The sequence below is a fragment of the Nannospalax galili genome, unplaced genomic scaffold (genome assembly GCF_000622305.1).
Source record: "Nannospalax galili isolate Female #2095 unplaced genomic scaffold, S.galili_v1.0 scaffold302, whole genome shotgun sequence".
Lineage (NCBI taxonomy): Eukaryota > Metazoa > Chordata > Mammalia > Rodentia > Spalacidae > Nannospalax > Nannospalax galili.
Genome location: NW_008350120.1, coordinates 4,682,539 through 4,710,414, shown reverse-complemented (window position 1 = coordinate 4,710,414; position 27,876 = coordinate 4,682,539). Strand labels below are relative to the sequence as shown.

Genomic DNA, 27,876 nt, shown 5'->3' with positions numbered 1-27,876 from the left:
TTCCTACCTTGGGCTCCCTGATGAACTGCGACCTGGGAGATGTAAGCTGAATAAACCCTTTCCTTTCCAAGTTGGTACTGGTCAGAGTGTTTTGTCACAGCAATGGAGAACAAACTAGGACAGTACCCATGTCAGATGGTTCACAACTGCTTATGACTCCAGCTCCAAGAGTTCTGCCCCCCTGCCCCCCTCTTCTGGCCCGTGGGGACCCACACAAACATGCATATACATACACACAGACACACACATACACATAATTAAAAATAAAATCTTTTTAAAACTATGTATTTTGTTTTAATCTTTGTGTGTGCCCACGCATATGTTTGAGTGTATGTGTGCTCACATTTGTGTGACTGCGGGCACATGTACCGTGGTATATGGGGGTGGTGTCCGGAAACAACCTCGGGTGCCAGGCCTTGCTTTTCACCTTGGTTGAGGACTCTTATTCACCAGTGCACACCTGGCTAGCTGGCCTGAACCCCCTGGGAGTCTCCGGGATCTGCCCCCCATCTCACATAGACGTGCTAGGATTACAGACACGTGCTGCTGCACCCAGCTTTTACCTGGGTGCTGAGGCTCTGTATTCAGGTCCTTAGACATGGGCAGCAGGCACGTGACCCTCTGAGCCATCTCCCCGGCCCCAAACTCCACTTTGATGTCCCCACACTCAGTCTCTTGTTGCTGTTACCATTTGTGGAGAGTCCCGTGGTATCCCGGGGAGAGGGGGTGGGAGTTCACCCTCCCCAGACTATGCAGTCTTATGAGTTGGGTTGTATCCCTCCTTGTCCATCAAGATTCATGCCCTAAGCCCAGAATGTGAGCACATTTGGGGGCAGGCTCTTTGATCAGTTTAGAATTGTGATCACTAGGGTGGGCCCTAATCCAGTGTCCACGTGCTTGTAAAAAGGCAAAATGTGAGCACAGATGTGTATAAAGGAAGAACACACGTGGAGATAAACACAGCGGGGCAATGGCTCTGTGCACCAAGGTACCCCTTTAGGGTGCTGGGATAGCGCCAGAAGTTAGCAGGCTGGCCTGGCACAGACCTTCTCTCCAAGCCCCAAGAGCCAACCCTGCTGACACTTTGACCTCAGATGTCCAGCCCTCAAGAATTAAGAGAATCTGTTTCTGTTTAAGCCTCAGGCTGTGACACTTCATTGGGACAGCCCTAGGAAGCTGTGTCAGCTCCCCCTCACGTCAACTTGACTGGATTCACCTAGAGGCAGCTCTGGGCATGTCTGTGAGAGTGTTTCCAGACAGGCTTAACTGAATGTAGGTGGCACCACCTTGGGCTGGAGTGCCAGACTGGACAGAATGCCAAGGACCAGCTTCATTCTGCTTCCCACCTGCACATGCACGTGACTGGCCACCCCATGTTCCTGCTGCCCAGCTAGAGTCATCCCCAGCACCACTTTCCACTAGTAACGACACAACTGTCCCTCTTTCCTTAATTAAACTGATTTTGTCAGTATTTTGTCACAGCAATGAGAGAACTGACACCCACACTAACACAGCTGGCCTCCCACTGCCCATGCAGGCCACACTATTCCCTAGCACATCCCCATGTGGCCCTGCCTGGCTGCACTGCCTTTCTCTCTGAGCTTTGGGTCACCCGCATCAGTATGAAGTTGTAGGAGCAGTCCAAACAGGTTCGGGGGCCACTGGGACACCGTTACTGCATTCCACCACTCAAAGCAGCCACTGGCCAGTGAAGACTAAGGGGGGGGGGTGAGGCCTTCTCTCTCAGTGGGAAAGCCTGGACACTTTAGCCATTCCAAAACCACCACAGCTTCTCCTGGTCACACCAGTTTACACAGTATTTGTCTCAGTGGTCCCAACTGACACTGGGGAGCCAGCGCGGCAGGGACTGAGCACCATGTTGCCCTCCAAACGAAGCTCAGCAGCAAGCATGGGGGATGAGTTCGTATGGCCTTCTGGACCCACCTCAGATCCACCAAGCCGCAGGCACCAGGAGGGAGGCTTGGGATGAAACCATTTCAGACTTTTCAGATAGGGTATGTGTGTTTCAAGGATGCTGCGTGAGTCTCAAGACACGGATTTTTTTTTTAAATGTGATTTCTCCAGGAACAAAACAAGATGTTCACTTTTTCCTCTCATACTCAATATAATGCTTGACATCTTAGCTAAAGCAATAAATGAGGATATAAATGGTATACAAATAGAAAAGAAGTCAAAGTATCTTTACTTGCAAATGATATGATCCCAATGTAAGACACCAGAAACACTCCACCAGAAAATCCTTAGAATAAGCATTTTCCTAAAGTGGTAGGGTATAAAATCAAATGATAAAAATTAGTAGCCTTTTGATTTATCAATAACAAATATGCTGAGAAAGAAATCAGGACAATCTCATTCACAACAGCTTCCAAAAATGCCTTAGAATAAGCCTAATCAAGGGCATGAAAGACGACTGCCATGGGTTGTTTCTTTGCTAAGATTTTTTTTTTTTTTTTTTGGTCTTTTTAAGACAGGGTCTCCCTATAGCCCCAGCTGTCCTGGATTCCCTATGGAGACCAGGCTGGCCTCGAACTCACAGAGATCCCCCTGCCTCTGCCTCCCAAATGCTGGGATTAAAGGCGTGCACTACCATGCCGGTTTTTAAGAATTTTTAAAAATTTTATGTGTACGAGAATTGCCTGCATGTACGTGAGTTGCACCCGTGTCGTGAAATGCCTCGGAGGTCAGAAGAGGGCTTCGGATTCCCCCGGAACTGGAGTTAAGAACGGTTCGTAGCCACCATATAGGTGCTGGGACTCGAACCTGGGTCCTCTGCAAGAGCAGTCAGTGCTCTTAACTGCTGAGCCATCTCTCCAGCCCCAGCTTTTCTTTTTTTCTTAAGACAGGGTCTCACTATGTAGCCCTGGCGATCTTCAAATTCAGAGAGATCTCCCTGCCTCTGTCTCCTAAATGCTGAGATTAAAGGTGTTGCCATACCCAGCCTCACAATGTAGGTTTTAAAACTCCAAAGGAGGTTGGATGACACTAGGAGAGACTGCCCATGCTCATGGGCTAGGAAAATCAATATTGTGACAACGGTTGTGCTACCAAAAGCAATCCTCAGAGTCAACAGGATCCCAATCAAAATTCCAGCAACATTCTTCAAAGAATTAGAAAAACCAATCCTAAACTTCATATGGAAATGCAGCAGCTACAGCCAAAGTAATATTGGAGGCCACACCTGACTTTGAGTTACACTGCAGAGACAGCTTGCAACCAGCACAAAAACTGACACGTAAATCAACAGAACAGAAGACCATGTAGCTACAACCAGCTGATTTAAAAAAATATTTTTTTATTATTTTTATTTTATGTGTATGAATGTTATGCCTGCATGTAGGTAAGTGCACCCGTGTTGTGCAATGCTTGAGGAGGACAGAAGAGGCTGTCGGATCGCCTGGAACTGGAGTTATGGACAGTTGTTAGCTGCCATGTGGGTGCTGGGATTTGAACCCAGGTCCTCTGCAAGAACAATGTTCTTAACTGATGAGCCATCTCTCCAGCCCCCCGTCAACTGATTTTTGACAAAGATGAAAAAAATATATAAGGCAGCATCTTCAAGAAAGCATGCTGGGAAACTGGAAAGTCACATGTAGAGGAGTGAAACTAGAGCTGTCACTCATGCTGCATAAAAATCAGCTCCAAATGGATCAAAAACTTCAATGTAAGACCTGAAACTCTGAAACTGTTAAGGAGAAAAAGGTAGGAAAACACTTCAAGATACAGGCACAGCTAAGGACTTTCTGAATTGGTGAAAATCTTTTCTAACTACATATCTAATAGAGAATTAATATCTAGAATATACAAAGAACTAAAAAAAAAAACAAAAAATGAACAGTGCTCAAAAGATGACGTACAGATGGGCAATGAGCATGAAAAATGCCCAACCTCACTAATCACCAGAGACAGAGGAGCTCAAACTACAGAGATTCTGCCTCACGTCAATGAGATACAAATATAAATGCTGCAAAGGTGTGTGAAGGTGCCCTTATGCTCTGCGGTGGAAATCTTCATCAGTGCGGCCACAATGAACATCGGCATAGAGGTTCCTCAAATAATTAAAAATACAGAACTAAAATCTAAAAGCAAACTATGACTCAGTTACTGTACTTGAGCGGCTTGGATGAGGATGTCCCCATAGAGCACAGTACTTGAGCACATGGACCCCACTTGGTGACACTCCCTGAGGAGGTCGGCTAGAGGCCTGTCACTGGGTGTGACTTGAGTCATAGCCTGGCCTCACTGCCAGCTCACTCTCCCTGCCTGGTGTTTGTGGCAGAAGATGTGAGCTCTTGGCTTCATGCTCCTGCAGCCTGCCAGGCCTGCGTGTCGCCACGCCTCCCCTGCCACAACTCTTAACTCTCTGGAACCGCAAGCCCAGTAGGTTGCCTTGGCCATGGTGTTTTATCTCAGCAACAGAGAAGTAACTAATAACACTTAGTCGACATGTCACAGATCCCTGATCGTAAATGTTCATTGACGCTATCCACAGCAGTTAAGCTGGTTAAGCTACGGAGCCAACCTAGGTGTCCATCAACAGAGGAATGGGTAGAGAAAATGCAGTTTGTATACACAGTGGAATTCTACTCAGCTATAAAAAAGAAAATTATGCCATTGGAAGGAAAATAGATATAACTACACATTATCTTTTTTAAATTTTTATGGAATTTTTGAGAATTTCATACACTATATTTTGATTAGATTCCCTCCCCATTCCCACACCTATTACACTCCTACCCAATTTCATGTTCGCTATCATTTTTAAAGGTCTATTGAGTCTAATTTGTGTCTCCAAATGGCCTTCAGTGTGGGTCCATCCCCTGGAGCCTGTCAACCTACCCAGTGTCACGTGCATAAAAACTGACTCCCTCTCCCAGCAGCTGTCAGTCACTAACAGTCCCTCTGCAGGGGTTGGGTCCTTCTTCCCTTCGCCCCGCCTCTACTGGAAATCGGTCTGCCTTGAGCTTAGAGCCTTGCAGGTGCTGTCGCCATTGCTGGGAATCCATGAGTAGCTGTCCCCGTCTGGAAACACTGTTTCCTCGTTTGTGTTCGTCCACCACCTTGGGCTCTTAAATCTTTCCACTTCCTCTACTGGTGACCCCGGGCCTTGGGGAGAAGTGCTTGATACAGGTGTCTGGGGAGGACTCTGCAGGCTCTTACTCAGCTGTGGGTTTCTGCGTTAATCACTATCTGCTTCGAGCAGCAGCTTCTCCAATGAGATGAGCAATGCATTCAACTGGGTCTCTGGGCCGCATGGGGCAACTCAAGATTTTAGGCAAGTGTTTTTCAAAGGACTTTACACACTTGTAGGAAAATGTCTTTGTGAAACCCTGCTTGTGTAGTGGAAGCACAAGAGCAAAGTGTGATCTCCCTCCTCACTCATGAATCGACAGCCTTTCCTTGAGCAGTCTGAGGAACTGTTGAATGTATGGTGCCCTTTTCTTTTTAGTGTGCGTACATATTAAAGCCACGGGGGTGGGGGCAGAGGCTGCCTAGCTCCTCAGAGCTCTCCTCATGGCACCATCTGCTGGAGATTTAGACATGGAGCCGTGGCTCTAATGTCTGCAGTGATGGTTCATCGCTCCAGCCCTCCCTTGCTATGGTCCTGCTCTTCCCGTTTGGAATGTTCACTCCATGTCACTGTATGTTGGAAGCATGTTTCTTTTTTATTAATTTTATTTTACAGGGGCTCACATATACCTTTACCTTGAATCTCAGAAGAGACTTTGAACTTGGGCTTTTGAACAATTTTGGGAGATAGTAAAGACTATGGAGACTTGGGGAGATGGACTGACTGAATACACTTTGCCTTACAAGGTGGTCATGGGCCTTGGGGGGGGGCACAAGTGGAATGCTACGATTTAGAGATGTGTACTACATCAAGCTGATAAGGTTTTGTGAGAGACTGAGATATGTGGGCTTGGCAAAGCAAACTTGAGTGTTAGTGTTCCCAGGATAATAGATCTTGAGGACTCTGGCCTGACCTGTGGACTGGTTCCTGGTGGACTCATGACATGGTGGCACTGCTGGGGGGGTGGAGGGGGAGGCTTAAAAAGCAGGCGGTGTGAGGTCACTGGGGCATGGCTTGGAGCTGTGTCTCATGGGGGGGGGGGCTCCGTGTAGGGTTCTCTCTGTTCCCTAGCAGTGGTGATGAATTCAGCAATTGTGCTTAGCCATGCCCTCCTGCCATGATGGGTTGATGCCCATGAAATCATGAGCCAAGAGGAACAATTCCTGCCTTTGTTTCTGTGGGGCACTGTGGTCAACCAAACTTACAGGTAATTATCATACTCACCAACTGACTTGAATGCATCCTACTAACAGCCACTAAGGAACATGAGCCATCCATCCATCCATCCACTCTTTCTTAAAATCTATTATTCTTTTTGTTGCCATTATAAGAGACAATTTCCTCTTTCATGTTATCTTTAGTTACTTACTATTTGCAAAGATGAAGACTAGAGGGGTTTTCCATATGAGTTTGGTGGTTAGCTTGTATTCTTATTTTTCAAAGCAAATTCACCATTGATTTCTAGGGTTTGCATGGTACGTTATCATGTCATTTGCAACAGGAAACCTTTATCCCTTCTCCTACTCTTAGACCTCTACTTGGGTGTTTTATCAGCTAGTGACTCCAGGACATGAAGCAGCTGTCCTGGCTGTTCCTGGCAAGGGTGTCTCAGGGGCGAGGTGGCCTCACCTCCAGAACTGCAGACACACATTTTACCCTTTCCTACCATCCTGGGTCTGATCCATCTTACAGTCATAGACATGGTAAATTATCACTACAGTTCCCAATTCTGAACTATCCTAGCATGTACAGCATAAACCTCATAGGCCATGGCGATTTTCTAAATGTCATGTTTTGAGGCAGCCTCCTGCTGAACCTGGAGCTCACTGATTCAGTTCACTGGCCGGTCATGAACTGCAGGGCTCCACTGGTCTCAGGACTAGAGGCATGACACCACACATGTTTTTTTTTTTTTTTTTTTTTTTTTTTTTTTTTTAAACAGGGTTTCCCTGTAGCCACAGCTGGTCTGGACCTTGGCCTCTGCCTCCCAAGTGCTGGAATTAAAGGTGTGCGCCACCACGCCCGGCCTACACATGGCTTTTTAGGTGGAGGCTGGGGATCTGAGCTCAGGGTCTCGGCTTCTGCTGCAGTTCACAGGCTCAGCATCTCACAATGCTGTTCCTTAATGTGGGATGGTTCTGCAATATTTTATCCGAGATTTCTGTTGCACTGATATTCAGAAATACCATTACCTAGGTTTAAGGATGAACTTGCTCTGTAAGAACTACAGCATGGGCCAGTTGCCTTTTGGCATGATGACTTTGACAATGCTGTTGCTTCTACAGAGACCAGGTAAGCTTTAGATTTCCACTAGGGTCTTATAGTCAACTGGGTTTTCCTAGGAAATGATCCGTATTGTCTAGATCTTCAAGTGTATTTTACACAGATCTCCAAAGTTGGTGCTGATGACGCAAACAGGCACGAGCACCAGTGTTTAGTCTCATCACGAGAAGACACATCAAAACCATGGATACCACCACAGACCTGCTAGGATGACTGTCACAGAAATCAATGACAGTGGTGAGGGGTGGGAGCAAGTGAGATCCAGGTACTCCACGGAATAGATGGTAACATGGTGCAGTCACTGTACAGACTCAGAAACTCACAAGTTCATTGGAATCATCACAGGACCCAGCACCTACATTTCTGCACACAAGGCGGGATTTAAAGATGTTTAAACATCCATGGTAACAGCATCTTCAAGGCTACAAGAGGTGTAAGCCCCCTCAACATTCAACAGATGGAGAGAAAGAACATGGCCTACACCTAGTAGTGGCCTTAAAGGGTAAGCTCAGATACACACTGCACAGACCGACCTTGGGGACCTTGTGCTACGTGCCAGAAGCCAGTCACAAAATGACAAGTCCTGTGTAATTCCTCTTCTAACAGTTTACTTAGCCATGAAATCCAAAGAAGAGGATGGCAGTTGCTGGGGAAGTCAGAGCCTCCTTCTGCAGCTTGAAAACAATTCTGAGCAGTCTAGGGTGCTTAGTACCCAGGAGAACTGTATGGAGGCCCGACTGCAGATCTGATGTGATGTACTTTGCCACAATATTAAAACCCCCCTTTGGGAGCTGGAGAGATGGCTCAGCCATTAAGTACACTGGCTACTTCTATAGAAGACCCAGGTTCTAGCCCCACATGGTGGTTTAACAACTGCCTGTACTCCAGTTCTAGGGGATCCCACACCCTCCTCTGTCCTCCGAGGGCACTGCACAACATGGGTGCACTTACATATATGCAGGCGATACACTCATATATATAAAAATTTTTTAAAAATCAACAAAAAAAACCCCAAAAAACAAAGACAAACCCAAACCATTCCTCAGCATTTACCCTTGCATACACATGTGCTTCCTTTCTCTTAATAGGCTCACAGTCTGTTTTGATTTTCTAAGAACCAGGACTTTAATCTTACCTTACTATTTTTACTTGGCTACTTCGAAGGGTTTCTGCACGTGTTAAGCACAGACTAAAACAGAGCAACATTCTTCAGACTGAAGCTGCCATCCCTGAGACATGACCAGAAGCTGAGAGCACCCAGACTCTGTCCAGCAGCGTGGATCCTGACTCACCGTTAGGCCTGCATTGTGAGTGGTGCAGGGGACACGGCAGGACCGAGGAGGGCTGTCCTCTGCCGTGGGGATACGGCAGGGCCGCAGAAGGGACCATGCTTATCTGCTCCATCCTGTGCTCCTGCTATTCTGTGGGAAGATCTTGTATTTCTAGCATCCACAAGGCACCAAAAAGCAGCTCTGTAGTTCAAGGAAGCAAGGAGAATCCAGATAGCACTACACGCTGCAGGCCAGGCCTCATCCTGGGTTAGGCTATCTCCCATCCCTTGTCCTCGCCTGCCCCGGGGCCGGGCATTGTTCTGCTAGGGCTGACTGACCAGACTCCGTCTCCTGTTCGATATGACAGTGTTTCAATTTCTTTCCAAACTGAGACAATGATCTGCAAGTGCATTACTAATGTTAAGAAACCAACTCCTCCACTCTAGTGATGGCCCAAGATATCACCCAGTCAATCCCGAGTCCTGGGACCCCTGGAACCTGGAGGAGACGAGAGGTCACTTGGCTTTCAGGGCTCCACTAAGCAGACACTTGCACTGTGGCTGTGGGCTGTGCCAGTGGGCAGCCCTCCCCACCCTGTCGTTCCAGGGTCAGGCGTGCCCAGAGCACCCAGTGGGGCAGACAGACACGCGAGGAAATGAAGGCTGCGGAGCCAGAGGAAAAGCTGCAGGATTTTATTGACACACTTTCAAGTTACAATACAGTTCAAACATGTCTTTGGGATGAAACCACACAAATGATATACACAACAATACATTTTCTTTGCACCTACGTCAGTACTATTCTTCACACACATATCCTGAAAGAGTTCCCGTGTGGTTAACGCAAAGTGGAAACAGGGTAAAGCACGGGCATCACTCACACGGGGAAGTGGGGTGTGACTGGCAGCGGACAGCGAGCCAGAGGAAAGCACGGCGGCGTCTCCTGGTTTCTAAGTGGTCGGCGCAGGCACAGCCACACAGCACTGCCCTCCAGGCTGCACCGCCACAGCGGGGAGGTACACACACATTAACGACGAGGACCACATCAGCAAGGGCGGTACAACGGCCACACGGCCACCACTTCCAAGCAGAACCAGAGTGCTAGCACTAACACTGACCCACGCCCCGGTCCTGCAAAGGCAGAGGGCAAAAACAAAGAGGGCTGGTTAATGACATGCCGACCACACACTGAAGGACGACGGAATCAGTAGGTCACCACACACGCCCAGAGTCAAACTGCAAAATAACAAGCAAGAGTTACGTCTCCAACCCGAGTCTGCTGGAGGAAAATCCCGAGCAGACACCTGTCGAGGCAAAAGGTTTAAAGAAACTGGAACTGTGGCCACCGTGCAGACATTCACAAGGCTCCCCTCTCACCAAAGGGGATCCTGCCGGTGAAGGGAGGTGTGGGAACCACGGAAGCCGCAGCCTCGGAGGAAGAGAGCGGGACGACAGGGGAAGTGGGGCAGGGAGGACAGCACCTGGATGTGACCACGGGCGGGAAGAGAAACAGAACGTGAGGAGGGCGCCAGAGCCCTGGCCTGGACAGGAGCGTAGACCCCACAGCAGGAGGGACAGACGTGTGAGAAGGAGGGACGCCTTGAAAACAGAAGGAAGCCGGCTCTGCCGCAGCGGCACCTGAAATGAAGCAGCAGATCGAACCTGGGAGGGAAAGCCGTCGGGACGCAGCTCTGGATCCCACACCTGCAAAAGCAAAGCTCATGGTGAGAACCTCGGTCATCCGGCTGCTCCTCAGCTGCCAGCCTCAGTGTGGGCTGGGTGCAGCATGCCGGCCAGAATGTGTGCGCTAAGACGACATTGCAGAACGCAAAAAGTGTTAGTCCTAAAAGTCAGCTTCCACTGCAGGTACCCTTAAAATAAAAAGTAGTTAAGCAGAAAATTGTGTTAAAAAAGTCAAGAGGCCTACTGCCTGGAATGTATTAAACCGTCAGACACAGCGCGGGAGCACGCCTGTCTGCCTGTTCCATCTGTGAGAAATGCTCAATAAAGACTACAGAGGGCTTCTCTAGAGGACCTGCAGTTTTCCACAATCTTTTTAAAATCAGTAGAGGACACCAAGGGCACCACACAGCCTCCTCCTAGCGTAGCTGGTTAGAAGGGCGTCTTCTCAGCGCAAGCACCTGTGCTTTCGGCCCATCCTGCTGAAAAGATTTCCTACCAAGACACGACAGAGTTAGCCGTTCAGCAATATCCAGAAAAGGCAGGTGAGGTGTGTAACAAGTGCCTCCCTGACATGTACCAGCAGCAGGAGACGTACCTGGGATCCAATATGAATCAGTGGATTGCTCTGGTTCTGGTACACAAAGCCACGGGCTTGTGCACCTAAAAAGTTAGGCATTTTAAATGACAAAAACTAAACAGGTTGCAAAAAAACCTTACAGAAAATCCTTAGGATTTAATAATAAATAAGGCTTAATGCCTTTGGAAGTTCATATATAAGAATGTCAAGATAATGCTTCAGTCACAAATTTTTAATTCGCTGAAACGCAACTAAAATGCTTATTAAATACAGTAAAGTGTCTAAGGTTTTCCCACAATTGAGCTGAACTTCTCATAGCTTCTGGGGCGAGGGGGTCTTGCTCCCTTCCATCCTGGGCCCCCGTTAGTTAACTCTTCCGTGGAGTACCTCACTGTATACTTCCATTCACAGCCAACAGCACCTTCCTCGCTAGCTCTCCCAGCCTCTTCTCCCTCTCTAACACACGAAGTTGGGGCCTAGGAGAAAGTACGTGAAGCCAGAGCAGAGCCAGACAAGTCGGGAAAGTGGAAACACGCCGATTACCAGTCACGCCCGAGCACCAGAGCCCCACAGCTCCGCACAGGGCACGCTTCCTGCCTGCTATGCATTCTGTCTTGGACCAGAAGACAAAGGGAACAACAGCCTCGGAGAACCCAAGGATGGCCAAGAGCGATACTCAGCGACCACAGACATCTCTGGACTTGTGCAAGTAAGTCACTAAGACCTGCCTCCAACTAGCGTCAGACTAACGCAGTCTAAGAGTGCACTGAGCTTACACCTTCCCAATAAAGCCACAGAGAAATAAAAGGCGAAACCAAAACCAAAAGAAAAGGGGGAAGAAAGGGAAGTTCCTTAAGCCTAGTCCTTCCACCTAGCCTATGCCACCCATCCCAGTGAAGAGCCAGCCACGGCCCCATGTGGCAGGCACCCTCCTGCCCACGGTAGGACAGGGCACTCTAGACCTAAAAGATGGCTGACCCTGGAAACCCAGTCCAGGTGTTTGTCACGGATACCCCCACACTCATCCTTCCCATCCTACCAGTCTCCTTGCCCATCAGACCACTGTCCACTCGTCCCTCCCCTGCCCTGCCAGCCTCCTTGAACAGCAAGCCTTCATCAGGGAGACTGCTGCTGGGGGCGGGGGTTGTTCCTGGATGCAGGACCTAAGCTCCACCCCAACTCAAGAAATGTGGTGAGTTCAGACAATCATCCAGGACCTTCTCACATCACATAGCAACTACCCAGATGGAAAATGGTTATAGCAAGCCACCTCCCACTCCCACCCAGTCACTCTTCCACAGCAGGGCATGGGTGCAGAACCTGGGTAGGAAGCCGCCTATACAGGACAAATGGACCTTGGAATCTCTTTGGAAAAGAAACGTTAAGATTCACCCTTGAGGAGAGTGTCGACTAAAGGGTTTAACAAACTTGGGTTCACCAAGGTAACATAAGCGTATGTTCAGGTAAGCAGCTAAGCAAACGGACATCTAATTACAGTACAAAATAAACAACTCCAAAGGAAGGAAAGTGACCTCTCCACACCCTCACCTACTGATCCACCTCATGAGAGAGAGTGAGATTCACTGCTTCAAGCTGAACTTGTGAACAAATAATACACAGATGAGGATAAACGTATTGACTTACTACATCTTTATAAAAATCAAATGTACACGCAAACACGTCAACAATTAGAAAGTGTCTCCATTAAACTTTGTAAGACAACACAAAAGAACTAACAAATAGCTAAGACGCTGCTGTTTGAGTTGAAAGCTTACTTGTAGAAGGTCCGTATTTACACAACACGCTAGTGCTCCTGCATTTCTTCATAGGCATGGTGGGAAAGAACAGAGATAATGGTTGCAGCAGATCTTCCCAGCACTCAGATGCTGCTCTGACCTCACGGTGACAAGTGCACTGGAAACCAACCCTGCCGTCTAACACTGCTTCTTCCTCCCTTCCTGTGGCCTGCTCCCCAGAAGCTGAGCCCTCAGCACTGGCCTGCCTGGTCCCCAGAGTCCACTCGCTGGCGTGTGTGCTGAGAGGCCAGACCGCCAGCTGCTCTGAGTAGTGCTTTACGTGAGGCCCAGCCTACTTGGGGCTGGTCTCTCAGGACACAGCAATGTGTGCAGACAGTTACGGGCACACACTTGTTCCTGGACAGTGCATCCCACTTGGACAGGGCCAAATGCAGACCCCTGAGCAGCCCCGAAGCCTGTGAACAACGGTGCCCAATGAGGGCTTGCTCTCCTTAACTGACATCACCGCTTCGGTGCCTACTTTCCAGAGATAAAATTCAGCTTTGGGTTTTAAAAGCCCACCACTCAAGACTATGAGAAAGTGGCACAAATCTGTCCAACTCGGTTTACTGGCCCTACTCTTTAAAGATACAGTGAGCTCTCCCATGCCCCAGTGGTTCTAAGTGGTATCTCTTTCACCTAGTGTTTACACATCACCAAACTTGATTCAGCCAGCCATCCCAACAGCCCCTATGACTAAGTGAACAGGAGTAGGCAGTGACCGTGGGCTGACCAGCTGATGGCACACAGATGGGCTGGTGCCAGGCTTGCCACAAGCCCAACAAAATTGGCCCTGAGTGCTTCTGCCGGGTTGGAGGCAGAGGCTTTGGGGTCAGAGGTGACTCCTCAGCTAGAGGGTCTTCTAAAACATCCTACGATTGCCACAGACTCCTAGAATCCAAACCACCACCCATATTCCCTGGCGCTCCTTGTGGGCACATGACGTCACCTCAGCATCAATGCTACGCCATCTCACAGTCCTGGACTACGTTTCTCCAGGTCTTAATAATATTGGCAACTTAACTGAAAATGTAATGTGAAATTTCAGTGGTGGAAACCAGCTGCTTCAAGTCCTGAGCCTGGTCCTTGCTGGGCTAAATAGTGACAGTAAGTGATAGTAGACATCTCTCTCCCTCGTCCTACTAAGAAATGTGACATGAAATCACAGGTTTAAAAGACAACCAAAAGGTCCTGAGTGTGCCCGGTGCCACGTGCCCACTGTAGAGCATGTCCCGAACACTGAAGTGCTCATGGGGGACACGAGAAGGCACTCCTCGTTCAGTGTTTGCCCAGTGTGGACTCTGCAATGGATGCTTTGTGGAAAACGAGTCTCACCTGACAGAATCTCCCAGTGACTAATGGTGGACAGACAGACTTTATCTTGGGCAGCATCATCCTATGAGCTAACCATCCCTCACACCATGTGCGAAGAGAATGCCAAGCCAAAGGGGACTCAGACCCCTGAAGGATAGTGACGTAATCAAAGCAATGACAGCACGTGCCCCAGAGCCAGGGACACACACCTGCCACCCGGGCTGCATTTAAAAGCAGGGGCCTAAGCAGGCCTGGCCACCTTCTAGCTGTGCCTATGTGAGGAAATAGGCCAAAGCCTCTGCGAGCATGGCAGAGCCACTTGGCTCTGGGCTGCGGGGTTCCCTGTGCTGGGCCAGCGCTGTGCCTGTCTGAGAGTATGAGCAGGTGGTACCTGCAGGCAGTTACAAGGAGCACAATTGCCACTTCCATGGCACCACCCCACCGCCCACCTCACATCCTGGCTCTCCACGGCAGTTATGTGTCAATCATAATCACCTGAATTTTTAACCTATGTTTTCAGCAGAGCCTGGGAGGGCCCTCTGGGGAGACCACCCCAGTTAAGCCTGGTTGAGAGCTCTTCTAACCTGAACTGAAGATAAGTGCAACCATTATCAGATTCTTTGCTGTGGGAATACTAGAGTCTGAGGTGGTACTGTCCTTCCTGACTCTAAGTCACTGTGACCAGTACACAGCAGGACCACGAGGAATAAGATCTACATGCATCGTGAGCACTTGGAAACAAAAGACAGGGACCAGAGTTCTTGTGGACAACAGAAGTCAGAGCACTCTAACACCAGACTCCACTCCCAAAGTCCACCAGTTTAACTCTTCCGGAATCACCCTTGGGCTGGCTGGCGTGCAGACAAGTTGGCAGAGACCTGTGCCCCTGGGGATCCTGCGCTTGTGCTGGCCAGCAGCTTCCTCGAAGAAATTCCACAGTGTGTGCAGTATGAGGTCAGACTCGGCCATAAGAAATCACTCCACAATCAGGGCCACGTTTATATGTGACAGATCAATCATGTGCCTGTGGAAATTGAAAGAGACAGTGAGCACCAACTCTTCCAACAAGTCCCCACCAGGGACAGGAGTGAAGCAGAACTCTGGGTCCCGATGAGTGGAACTAAAGCTCCTGGAAGTAGACGGGGCCTCTCACACAGCAAAGTGGTCTTCAGAGAGGACATGTGGCCTGCTCCTGTTCTACCGGTGCGCCCTACAACAGCAGCCAGCATACCCCCAAACCACAGCACAGCCTCCCCAGTCACCAACTGCAGCACACATGGGCTAACCTGTGGAATTTCTGCTGAAACGCTAGTGCGTGGGCTGGCTCCTTGAACTTTGCTATGGCTTTCCGCTGCTGGGGAAGCATCTGTAAACTCTAGAGAAAAAAAAAAAAAAACAAACATTTAATGTGTCACTGTGACATAAATACGAGCACTTACACGTTATAAGCTTCCACACAAAACTGGAGTCCAGGCTGCTGTGTGCAACAAGAAACAAGTCACCCGCCCCTCTTCCCTGTCTCCTTGAGCACCTGTGCAAGGCAGTGCCGCTCAGTCCGTCTGGGAACATGTCCACCCCCTAGCCTAGTTCAGGCTTTCCACCACCTGGCCATGCCATCTTCCCACACTCTTGAGATGTAGGCAGGTCCCCGCCGATAGAGTGGCTTCCTTTCCCAGTGACTTTGTAGGAGATTTAAGGTGAGCCTCATCCATCCTAAGAACAGCACTCTCACACCAGAGGAAACTGCAGCCTACGTTTGGCAGTTACCCCTGCCCGACCACGGGGTAAACGGAGGTTCCCACAAATGCAACTGGCTATTGGGACAGAATGCCTTTACTACGTCCACTCTGGTGGGGCCCTGTGGTTGGATGGCACATTAAGCCCCAGAGTCCTGGCTCTCACAGCACTCTAGACCGCACAGACTTGGCTCTGACAAAGGCTATGTACTGCAAAATGGCAAACAGGACCTTGACTCCAGGCTGTCCTGCTGCTCATGCAGCTCTGACCAGACAGCCATCTTCCCAAGGGCATACAGCAGAAGAAATGAGGTTCCCACAGCTGAGCGCTTCAATCTAGTCCACAAACTAGTACAAGCAAGCAAGCTAACACAGTGAAAGCAGCATCTGGCCACCCCCACACCATGGCTCACGCCTGTCAGTCACCAACAACAGGGCCAGTGCAATGTCAAAAGAATTCAAACTTCCTGCTCTGCTGAGTGACTTTGTTCTTACAAACTGGAGTTTCAGGGGGAAAACCTTCTTTTTCTTCCTAACACAATTTCAGGCAAAGCCCTGCAAACAGGCAGCAGCATTCCAGTAGAGGGCTTGAGAAGCTACAATGAATTCACTTCCTCGCACTAAGGAAGTAGGCTTTGCCTGGCTCTGCTCTCAAACACCGGATATCGGCCCCTCCCACCCACTTTCTGACTCATCTGGTGGCTAGTACTCACAAGCCTCATCTAAGGCACCTTCTCCACCAGAGACTGAAACACAAGGACACCTATGCTCGGTGGCTCTGGCCTTCTCAGAAGCAGCACAGTGTCCTGGAACAGCAGAGTCCACTGTCACCAAGGAGCACACAGGCTCAAAACAGGTCACCTTTACAATGTCTGGTCAAAAGGCTCAAAGGCACAGTCCCTCCAGGTCAGTACTGCCACTCCCATAAGTGGGTGAACACTAGGTGGTGCCATACCCAAAGCTCACAGACCTGACGTTTTACTCCAACAGTGGTGCTAAAGCCTAGGTCAGGCACTTGGCATCATCTCTTTAATGCATATGTTCAAGCCACAGTCAAGTAATCAGTCTCTTGAAGTCACACTGCTGAGTTGTTGGGAGCTATTAATCCATTATGTACATAAGCTGTGGCAGGCTTGTTTACTGAGTTTGTGTTTTGCACACCACTACCTAATCTGCCAAGTCAGGAGGAATGTGTTTATATGGTGGAGGTCACAAGTATCTGACCCTCCTTGACCCTCAGGTACAGGTGGGAAAAACAGCTGTTGAAGCTAATTGAGCTAAGCAAACGGTGGCTGTCTAGGATGTTCTTCTGTATAAAAGGCGGAGCTGAAATAACCCGGGGCTGCAGTCTCTACTGACAGTCCTCCCATGTATCTTTTCTCTGTCTCTTGTTTTTTCTTTCAATCCTCACTCCCCCTTTCAGGTACTGTCCGTCTTGGCCAGCTGGCACAGGCACTGAGTCGCTTTTTTAACCTATCCAATACTGCCAGACCATTTTTTTTCCCTTTTCTTTTGAATTATGAAGTGCATTTTGTAAATGCAGTTAAAAAATCTACGAATTCCACTCAAACAATACTGCTGACCTAACACCAGCAGGAAGTAAGTGCACCTACACTCTCCTATCATTAGTCCTGCTCCTGCAAACACACCCACACTGCCTAGAAAGCACATACCACTCTGTATACAGACAGTCTCAGTATGCACCCCAGCTGCCCTCAAACTTGTGATCGTCTTGTGTACTGGTTGGGATTACAGGTGTGCACCACACCCAGCTCACCAAAACCATCTATCCTTAAAAACAAGGCTGACACTTCTAGCATCTGATAAAGTGTTCCCAGCAGCTCTCACAGGTGAGGGCCAAAGTTTGGAGGTGAACTTCTCAGTATGAAATAGAAATGAAAATAAGGAGTCATGAAGGTAGCTGTAATTAAGTCACTCCTAAACACCAGGCTGGGTTCTCAAGACTTCTGTCTACATGCTCTTAGAGCTCTCCAGTAAATGGAGATCGGCAGCCCCGTTCTACTGCAGTGCAGCAGTCTTCATGTGCCCTGCCTCTTCCGCTGCCCACATGGCTCTGCCTCAGATCCCACATGCGGCTTCAGAGAGACTTGAGTTACAGCAGACATGAGCTGTGTCTGCTCACTTCACTGCAGCAAGCTCAGCCCTGTTAGGCATCGGGCTCAGCTCATTTTCAAAGACATGAAAACACAGTCCCAGTTACTGCTGCCTTTGTAAACTCTAATGAGCACCAGCACTGTTATTATGCGAGACTGCTTCAGGAAGACAAGGCTAACCACTTTAAAATGAGAGCCTATTAGGATCTGACGCAACTAAATCATGTGTACATGTGTGAACTTCGAGATAGTTTAAGGATTTCAAAGCAGAGTTCCTTCAACTGGAGTATTTAGCTCTTAAAATGTGTAACTGAGACTGTGGATTCAGTCCAATGCAAACTTTCCTGAATCAGAGGTGCGTGGCAGGGCTGCGCCTTTCTGCTCCAGCACCACCTTCACACAATATAACTCACAATGGCCACTGTGCCCTAAGAGAGTGGTTTCACCTGGAAAGATGGCCCACGGGCACTGCCAATAGCTCTGGTAACGCACCTGGATGGGCCCCACGGACATCAGCAGGCTCTTCAGCTGGACGTCAGTGGTGGACGAGGACAGCCCCTCCACGGACACAACACAGGGCTGCGGCTTGCACTCCACCACCCGCAGATTCTGCTTATTTGGCATCAGGCGCCCGCGGCCCATGGGACCTGCCACTCCTCGGCCTCGTCCGTGCATGATGGCCTGGCAACAACAAAGGAGACACACCCTGATGGCTGGGCACACACTCTTCCCAAGGCTACTAAGTATCAAATAAGCAGGTGCCTCAGAGTCCATTGGGGTTTCTGCTTTTGTTCCACTCGCAGAGGCAGAGTGGGGTTCAGGAAACAACAGCCCAAGTGCTCCGCATTCCGCAGCTGCAGCTGCTCCAGGTGGATTCCAGTGTCACCACCATTCCTGCAAGAAAACTCAATGCAAGGATGCAGACACTGGTGCACAAAACAGGGAGGGGTGCAGACTCCCTCCGAGCACCCAGAGCACATTCCTCCCTCGGTGGCAGCGGTCAAGGGAGACCTGTACATGCAGTGCTGAATCCAGCAGTGACAGTGAGCCACAGCATCCAGGATCCGACACCAACGGTCAAGGCTTCTTTATCCACCAGCCCCAAACCTCTACAACCTGGCCTCATCTAGCCAGTGCAGAGCTGTCACTCACTCACACACCAGTCTGCTAGTCAAAGGGAGGGTCCCCAAAGCACCATCTTTCAGAGCTACCCCAGACTCAGAATCACTGCTGAGAGGCCTTTAGAAAGAGAAGATGGTAGGCATTTCCAGCATGTTCTTCTAGTAAGGTAATTAAAGAGTGACCGCCAACTCCTCTAGCTCAGTCTAGGAATGCAGCGACTAGAAATGAATAATGCCGGGCTTCACCATGTCCTACCCTCATTCTGGCCCATGCTTTGGATAAAAAGGGGCAGAAATGCACCCCACCGAGTCCTCACAAGAAAAGGCAGAAAGCCAGAATTGATGCTCAGTATATGAGCGGGCACCACAGGGACAGAAGCCAAGAGGAGTGCCACCAGAAGGCTGTCTTCTGAGGGTGACCTGCTCCTGTGAGGGAGTTCTGAAGAGGTGGGGGACAGTTCCAGGAATCGCACAGGACACAAGACTGTGCACCCAGAGGTCCACACAGCAGCGACTAGAAGCCAGTACCGATGAACTAGCTCCTGCTGTGACTCTGAAAACTTACAGCACGAATACAGCAGCACATATTTCGGCCAGACACCAGGCTTTGTTTGCCACAGCTGCTCTACTCTCTCAATAGCTCAAGCACCATGAAAAACACCACTAGCCTCTTAGAAAGGGTCCGTGAGGTTTGGGGTGAGGATCTACCACCGCAAGTGGTTGGGATGGTCTTTAGAGAACTGCCACTTTACCCCTGGAGTCACCTCTTAGCACGTGCACTTCTGTCTGTACTGCAGACACACAGTCCTTTTGCTGGTCCCTAGCTCATAAAGCGTGTGAGACAACACACTCAAGGTGCCCGGAACTCCACACCAGCAGGGCCCCACTTCTAGAAGAGGCGCAGAGCCAATGCCACACTCTTCTCTGCCTGGCCTCCCTTGCCCCGAGACAGGTGGTCTGGCTGTGCTACAGGCAGACGAGGTGCTCATTCACCTTTGAAAATGAAAAGGAGGCCTCTCCCTAGAAGCTAAGGAATAGGACTTTATCACCGCTCTATGGAGGTGAGACAAGACAGGCGTCAAGTAGCTGAAGGTGCCTGTGGGTTCCCCGGCTTCCTGGCTGGCAGGCTGAGCTCAGGAGGTGGCTGCAGCATGAGGAACGCACCTCTGGTTCTCCATTAGGGGCATCCCTGGTGTGTCAGCTGGTGGGGAGGAGCATGGATGCTCCAGTGCTGCCTGCACAGTGCAGCACCTGTTCAGAGGTGCAGGACATGGCCATGCTGAGTTATGAGCAATTCACTGAGCTGTAACTTTGGGTCAATGAGGGAGGGAGCAGGCCTCTATGAAAATGTTACAGTGATTTCTAGGCCGAGACTAAGGGAAATGCTGGTTTACTAGTCTGAAGACCACTGGGTGCCGAGCACTGCAAATCAGAAAACCATCTCATCAACTTTTCTCAACCAGGGGCAGGGATCCTACAGGGAGCAGGGCCCCCGTTTCTGGACTCGGTCACAGGAACAGGCAGTACCTTCTTGGCTGGGTGGATGCCTTGGATGCTTTTGATCCCTGGAGGAATAGGTGGGTACAGGTGGGGCCCCACAGGCAGGTGCTGGGGCTGCTGAGGGCTCCCCTTGGTCAGCGTCACCTTGCGGGCAGGCTGCTGTCTCATTTCCGGAGGCTGGGGAAGCCGCTGGGGCTGGCCCTCGGTGTGAAAAAAGCCATCGCTCTCTCCTCCCTGCTGAAAGCAACAAGGCAGCACAGGGATCAGGTCCGCCCACCGTTCCTGCCTAGCCCTGGGGCCATGGCCAGCGCTGACCACCAGGCAGAACCACTCATCCATAGAGTGAAACTGAACCTGCCTCTTCCCTGGGGCCGGCAGGTAAATTTCTCATTAGGCAGTAGTTAAGGTTTTGAAGACAGTATTTTGAAAATTCAAATCATTACAGTTTTAATTAACGTATCAGCTTAAGAGGGCTGTGATTCACACAAATACTGTTGAAATTTATACTAGTAAAAAAACTGCAAAAAGATTTCATGCTCATCATGCCTAAGTCCGGAAGGTGCCTGGCTCCGGGGACTGGCTGCAGGCCCCACTTGCAGCCTTCCAGGGCACCACAGTGAGTGAATGCCGAAGTAGCTCATGGGCTCAGCTAATTATTTCTGGAACAGACACCCGGTGTTCCAGGCCCCAGGCTGCTCAGTCTCAGTCACTGCCAATCAGCCATGAGGCATGCCCACATCAAGCCGGCAGCTGACTCTACTGTATGTGCACCGGCGGCAGCACCAAGACTGGCTGTGGGCAGGTCCACTGCCACCTACAGCTTTCCAATGCTTGTTCCCAAGACTGGCTGTGGGCAGGTCCACTGCCACCTACAGCTTTCCAATGCTTGTTCCCAAGACTGGCTGTGGACAGGTCCACTGCCACCTACAGCTTTCCAATGCTTGTTCCCAAGACTGGCTGTGGGCAGGTCCACTGCCACCTACAGCTTTCCAATGCTTGTTCCCAAGACTGGCTGGTGAGTGGGACAGAAGACTCTCAGTACAAATGGATGCTTGAATTTGAAAAGTGTAACTGTACTTGTACGATGTTTCCTCCTGACACAAATCTAGTGCTGGTCAGTAACCTTCCCACACAGGCTGCTCTGCCATGGCACAGCAGGTGGTGACTTAGCAAACTACCTCAGAAGAGGCACATGTCCATACCCACCCCACCTCACAGCTATAGTGAATTATAGGTGAATTATAGTTTACCCTATCAAAAGTCATGCTGAACTTTAATCGCCAATGCAGGGCAGTGGTATGAGAGGCGAGTGGTACTTAGGAAGCACTTTGGTCAGGGGCTCCACCTCATGGAATGATTAACGTGGCTCCCCATGAGAATGGGTCTGTTATCACACTAACAGGCTGTCAAATAGATCTGGCCTCTTTGGTCTCTCTGTTCTGCAAGCACCCGTCTGACCTTCCTCCACAAGGGAGGAAGGCCCTTGCCAGAACTCAGATGCTGGCACCAGGTGCTAGAATTTCCCAACCTTGAGAACCAAGAACCAAAATTAACCTCTCTTTTATATCCAGTTTCAGGCTTAACAACAGAAAACAGACTAAGAAAAATTCAAAACTTATCTTTTACAGACCAATTAATGGAAGGGCCCCTCAAAGAAAAAAAGGTAAGACAACACCCCAAAAAAATGGATTTTAAAATGTTGCAAGGACACAAATGCTATGAAGGTGCAAAGAGGAAATCGGGTAAGGGGACTTAACTGGGGAGGGAAAGGAAGGTAACAGAGAAGAGAGGTTAGAGGGGTGAGTAACACCAAGGCATTTGGAAAAGCTGTAGAGGAAACCTAGCATTGTACAAACTTTTACACACAGAGCTTTAATGACTACCACGAATGGCAGGATAATGCTCCCTCCCCCTAGGAGCCATAGACCAGCAAAACCCCAGTGCCAGGGAGAACATTCGTCCCTCCAAGTTATTGGTCCAAGAGATCCCCAAACAATATAAGCTGTTCCCAACGCTCTCAGTTGCCTGCCAGAACATAAAGGTAGGATCCTATTGCAGAGGACACCACGCACTTCAGACAGCACCTGGAAAAATCAAGCTGGTACTGACATGAAAGCCTCCTCCGTGAAGCCCACCTCTCACCCTGTGGGAAGGCACTATGCAAGCTGCCGAAGGAGCAAAGTGATCACCAGTCCTACTCAGATGTCCAGCCCAGGAACCCCAACAAACATGGAACCAGCAAGACGTCCCCAACGTGTGAGAGTGGCACTGGCTCTTGGGGGCAACCAACAGCCGTCTAATTGGACTTAAGCCTGCTCAACCTGGGGGCCTCATGCCTGATACTATAAACCTAGCCAAGAATGGCACTGGAGAGGTCACAGACCCCAGAGGAGAACCTACTAGTCACTAAAGTTATTTTGTAGCAGACAAGAGACCAGTAGAGAAGTCCACAGCTGGTAAAATGCAGAGTGTGTCTGAGGGGTGCCCAGCCCCAAATGGGACAGCTACCACACACCCTACACCCAAGGCTCTGGGAACATTGCTGAAGATAGGGTGGAGAGACGGTAAGAGTCTGAGGACTGGAAAGACTACTGCATGGTAGTTTCTTCTGGACAGGACAGAGATGTTGCTGCAAAGCACATGTGTGTGCTCATGCGTTCTCGCTCCCCCACCCCCACCCCTTTCACTCTTACTCGCTGGCTCTGACACACACACACACAGAAAGACATGAAAGAAATCACAAGGAGCAGAACTTTTCCCCATGTCAGCATGAAATTGGCAAACCTACTACCCCCTAAACTGCAAAAAAACCCAAAAACCAAAACCAAAAAACAACCTATCCTAAACAACCATTTCAGACATGGAAATCGACAAAATGAAAAAGCCAAGACAGAGTCCTGAAGCCGGGATTGAGAGTGATGTGGTCTGCTGCTCCCAGAGGACCCAGCAAGTAACCCTGCACAGCACTGGGCAGGAGTCCTGAGGACCAGGACAGACCCACGTCCCCACGCGTTTCTGATTGTGGTTCTGTCTGAAAACTGAAAGAGCCACAGAGGGTCCAGACACTCTGCCCAGAGTACCTGGGAGGCAGGCAGATCTGACCTGCACACGGAACGCTGACAGGCTAACTAGGTCCAGGGTCTAAGTGCATCTTTATGTCACTAACTATGCAGCACAGAGTCAGCACTAATGAAGCCGTGCTAAGAAGAAATAAAAATCTGCGTAGAAAGTGTTTAAAGTGAACTAAAACAAAAACGCATCATGTCAAAATTGAGGGGGATCAACTACGACAAGCATACCAAAAGTAGGGAAATGTACAGTCAGGCTGGGATCTTCCGAGCAGCAGCCTCCTACGGAACACGGCAGAAGGAAGCAAACACTGGAGGTGGCAGGACAGAAGGACAAGCCAGCGTCCCGTCAGCTCCCACGGCTGCTTGAGAACAAACACTGACACTCTTTAGCCACCAAGAAGAGAGGACAGAGGATCAAAGTCCCACCTGTGGGAATAAGAGGGTGCCGATGACGAACCTACAGGGGCCTACAGAAGTCAGGAGGACAGGAGGGAGAACTGTACGTCAACACATCAGCCAACTTACCAGAAACAGGCCAATCCTATGGAAGACACAAGTACCAAAACTGACTCAAAAAGTAAGACATTAATGAACAGACCTCTAAGAAGTAAACACAATGAATTAACAATCAAGTGTCTTCACAAAGAAAAACAGGGCTCAAATGACCTATGGGTGAATTCTACCATATATTTAAGTTAGAACTATTACCTAGTTCACACAATGTCCTGGGGGAGGAGGACCAACCACGGTCCTGCTCACTTTGAGCTAGCACCACCCAGAACCCCAAAGCCACTAACATCAAAAGAGGACGGCGAAAACGGATCAAAATATTGGCCAATTCACTCCAGCAGCACAGAAAAAGTATCCCACACCACAGTCCAGCATGATTCAACACAGGGTGGCCTGACACTCCAAATTAACCAGTGAACCACACCACCACAGGGTGTGGACAGCTGGACCCCGGCTGAAGCAGGGGTCTCACTGCACTGCTGAGGCGCTGGTCTCACTGCACTCCTTCCCACAAATGAGAGCAGCCCCCCCCCCCCCCCCCCCCCCCCCGGCCATGTACTTAAACTTTAAAATCTTTTTCCATGGAAATCCTCCACCATATACAAAGCTAGAGAGAATGGAATCACTTAAATATACTTGACAATGTAAGCCCTCAGAACAGGCCTTGCCTGCCCGGATGTCCACCTGGACAGAGGGTGGTGGAGGGCTCTCAACAGGGGGCAGCAGCCTGACTTTCTAAGAACAAAGCACTGTGAGGCTCTGCCTCTCCGCAGGCCTCCACCAGTAGAAGGTTGGTTCTGGAGTTGCACGTGTTCAGGACAAACTTCGGGCTTTCTACAGCTATGAATGCCGCAGTAAGACTTCCAACAAGTTTCTGAAGCTCTCCAGGGATCTTAACCATCAAGAGAGAGGGACTCCATCTAACAGGCTCTCTGGTCCTTAACTCTGGAGAAGGGACAAGAAATCTGCCAATCTGTACAAACTGCTGTTCTTCAGTCCTCACTGTAAGCTAAGCAGTGGTGCCCTCGTTTTCACATGAAACCACCAGAAGCCTTGCCAGACGGCACCAGAGATACCACTCAGAGGGGGCTCGCACCAACACATTCTCTTTAAAACAAGAGATGAGATAAAAGGGATAAAAACCTCATTCAGTCACATCTTGCGGCTGTTTTTGTGCTGTCTCATCTTGCAGCTCAGGCCAGACTAGAACCTGTGGTGATTCTCTCCTGTCAGCCGCCTGAATGCTGGGATAACAGGTGGGAGCCACCAAGCCTGCTTCTCCATTAAGTCATTTTAATTAAACTACTATAGCGCTGTGCCTTGCCTTTTTATAAAGATCATTCTAAGCACTATGGCTTAAATATAAACAGGCTATTTCCCTTTCTAAGAAAAATTGAAACATTTTCCAGTTGAGAGATGAAATACATTTCACTTTAGCACAATGAAAAGTTAACTTTGTCTTTGACTTACTGCGTTAACACTAAGAAATGCTCAATATATATGTTACTGGGCTGTGGCCAGGAAGACATTTTTAAACCCACACTCCTGCATAGGCAAACCTGAAGGAGAGCCAAGCCAAGCAAACCTACCCTGTGTGGAAAAGTCTGCTGGAACCCCGCACAGTTGAAGTGGCAAAGGATCTATCATTATGAGTCCTGAGTTACACAAGTTTTAAGATACTACTGATTCACACTAGGAATTTTAGAAATCTGTCACCCAGGTGTAAGCAAATGCGTGTTCCTGAGTGGACAGAAGATTGAGTTCCAGTCACAGAGTAAGTCTGTTGAGAATGAGCTTCCCAGGCAGCCTGCCTGGGGCATGCTCTAACTTCTGACATGGAGACGGGTTTGGGTCCTACTTTAATTACCTTCCATTTCCTCCAAAATGGAAGGGGAAAGAGGCTGGCCCTGCCTCAGCTCACTGCTTGGCTTTGCCACAAATGAGTGTCTTTTTAATGAGTACAGTAAAAATGATTCTTTAGACTGTATTTGTTTTTTTAAATACCTATTGGGACGCTATCAGAATTAAGTAAGCTCAGGGGATGTTTTTTATCAGCTTAATCGTTACAAAAAGTGAAGTTTGTGGCCATCAACTTAGCAGGACAAATTTATTTATGACAATGGTTTAATTGCACAGATAACGATGCCACTGACACCTTCAGGGTTCTTGCAATTTGACAGATCAAATCTTATTTCGTTCTCTAAAGCCCACGAAGAAGTGGTGTCACTGACTCGCATTCACTAGCAGGCGAACTGATTAATCCCCTCCACAGAATCTCAGCCTTGATTATACCTATCAGGCGGTAAGCAGCATTATTCTGGAGTGACAACACTTGACAAATTCCCCAACCATTTTCCTCAGCCTTTGTGGTCCTGCTAGCTTGTATTAAGCCTGATGAAAAATTAATTTTCCTTATCTTCTTCTAAACCCCAAAATCCAAATCCTCCAAACTGGCAACTCTTTCTGTAAAGGTATTATGAAAACCTCTAAAAGATTAATTGCATGTCTTCAGGTGACATTAAATTAATTTCTGTACTCATGACAGACATTTGGTACTCAGCACTGAGAGGACAGATAACATTGTCAGGACACACAGAAGGACAGTGGTGTGGTGTCCCAGGGCAGCCTCTTATGAATTCTCCTTCTGATAAGGCTGCACGTCACTGTCACCAGCAGTGTGGCTGATGGCGCCGTCAGAGCCCTCGTCGCACAGGTTTCTATTAAGGACAACAATGCGGGCCTATCCCTGCCATCTCTGGGAGGCTCCTTCAGGGTCTGACAATAAAGGATGTGTTTCTAAGCAGAGCCATGTTTAGGGTTTCTCTACTTTGTCTTTGCAGACTGCTGGATTACAGGAGACAGGGAAGACACAAACCAGCAAACCTTCTCACTTTCCAGCCCCCGGGGCCAACTCCCTAATGAGGGGCCGCTCTGGGGCTCAAGGTGAGGGAAGCTCACATTGGCAGCACTTGCTTCTTCCCTGTGATCAGGTGTGCTAACAAGAACAGCAGGCTATGAACAGAAATCTGAACGCTGCCCCCATCATCCACCTCTGACGTGAACCGAATCCACGAGGTTTAAGTCACTGGAAGGGACACACCTCTTAATTGTGGGGCTTCGTGAAGGACTAGATCAGCACGAGCTTCACTTTCTGACATGGTGAGGATGTGGCAGTTACTCAAGTGCTTACTCTTGCAATCATCTTCCATTCGCAGACTAGTTGGGTATGAGGGACTCTTTAAAGAGAAGAATCTGCTGGTCTTTGGAGGAGAAAATCAAGGCCATAGGCCTTTGTGAGGAAGCAACAGCTCAGGAGTTTCCAACACAGATGGCACCAGTGCTGGGGCTCTGGGGCGTCCAGCTGCCAGTGCTGGAGCTCTGCTAATCCAATGGGCCGGAAGGAGCAGCAGTGGCTCTGCGCCCCCAGGCACCTGCTCTGTGCAAACCTGTTACCTGCCTCACCTCCCCACCTGTGCCAACAGCAGTCCCCCCAGAACGCCACACAGTCTCCTCCTTCACAGCTGCAGACAAGAGACATGGGACCATGGGCCAAGCCATCTCAACCTGCCCCTCCTTGCCCAGAGGCTGCCAGATGGCCTTGCAGGGCAGCTGTGTTCCTTGAATAACACTCCCAAACCAGTCAACGTGGCGAATCCACCTGAATGCTCAAGAGGTAGGGATGATAAGATGCTCAGCCTCACAACCTGAGTTCAACCCCACCCACATGGCAGAGAACCTCTGACCCCAGTCCTCTGCCCTCCGTAAGTACACATCATGGCATGCCTCCCCCAATACATGTAATTTTTTTTTTA

General features: G+C 49.3%; 1 protein-coding gene across 5 annotated transcripts in view; it reads right to left on the bottom strand.

Annotated features, from left to right (window-relative positions):
• Positions 1 to 9,320: 9,320 nt before the first annotated feature.
• Positions 9,321 to 27,876, bottom strand: part of Rbm33 (RNA binding motif protein 33) — a gene marked incomplete at its 5' end in the record, with an annotated part of 100,276 nt that continues 81,720 nt past the window's right edge. For 2 of the 5 annotated variants that reach the window (XM_017801706.2, XM_017801708.2), the window contains 4 exon segments: positions 9,321 to 15,036; positions 15,299 to 15,387; positions 18,355 to 18,543; positions 20,511 to 20,720. In XM_017801706.2, coding sequence (XP_017657195.1) covers positions 14,988 to 15,036; positions 15,299 to 15,387; positions 18,355 to 18,543; positions 20,511 to 20,720 — 537 coding nt within the window. 5 annotated transcript variants of the gene reach the window in all.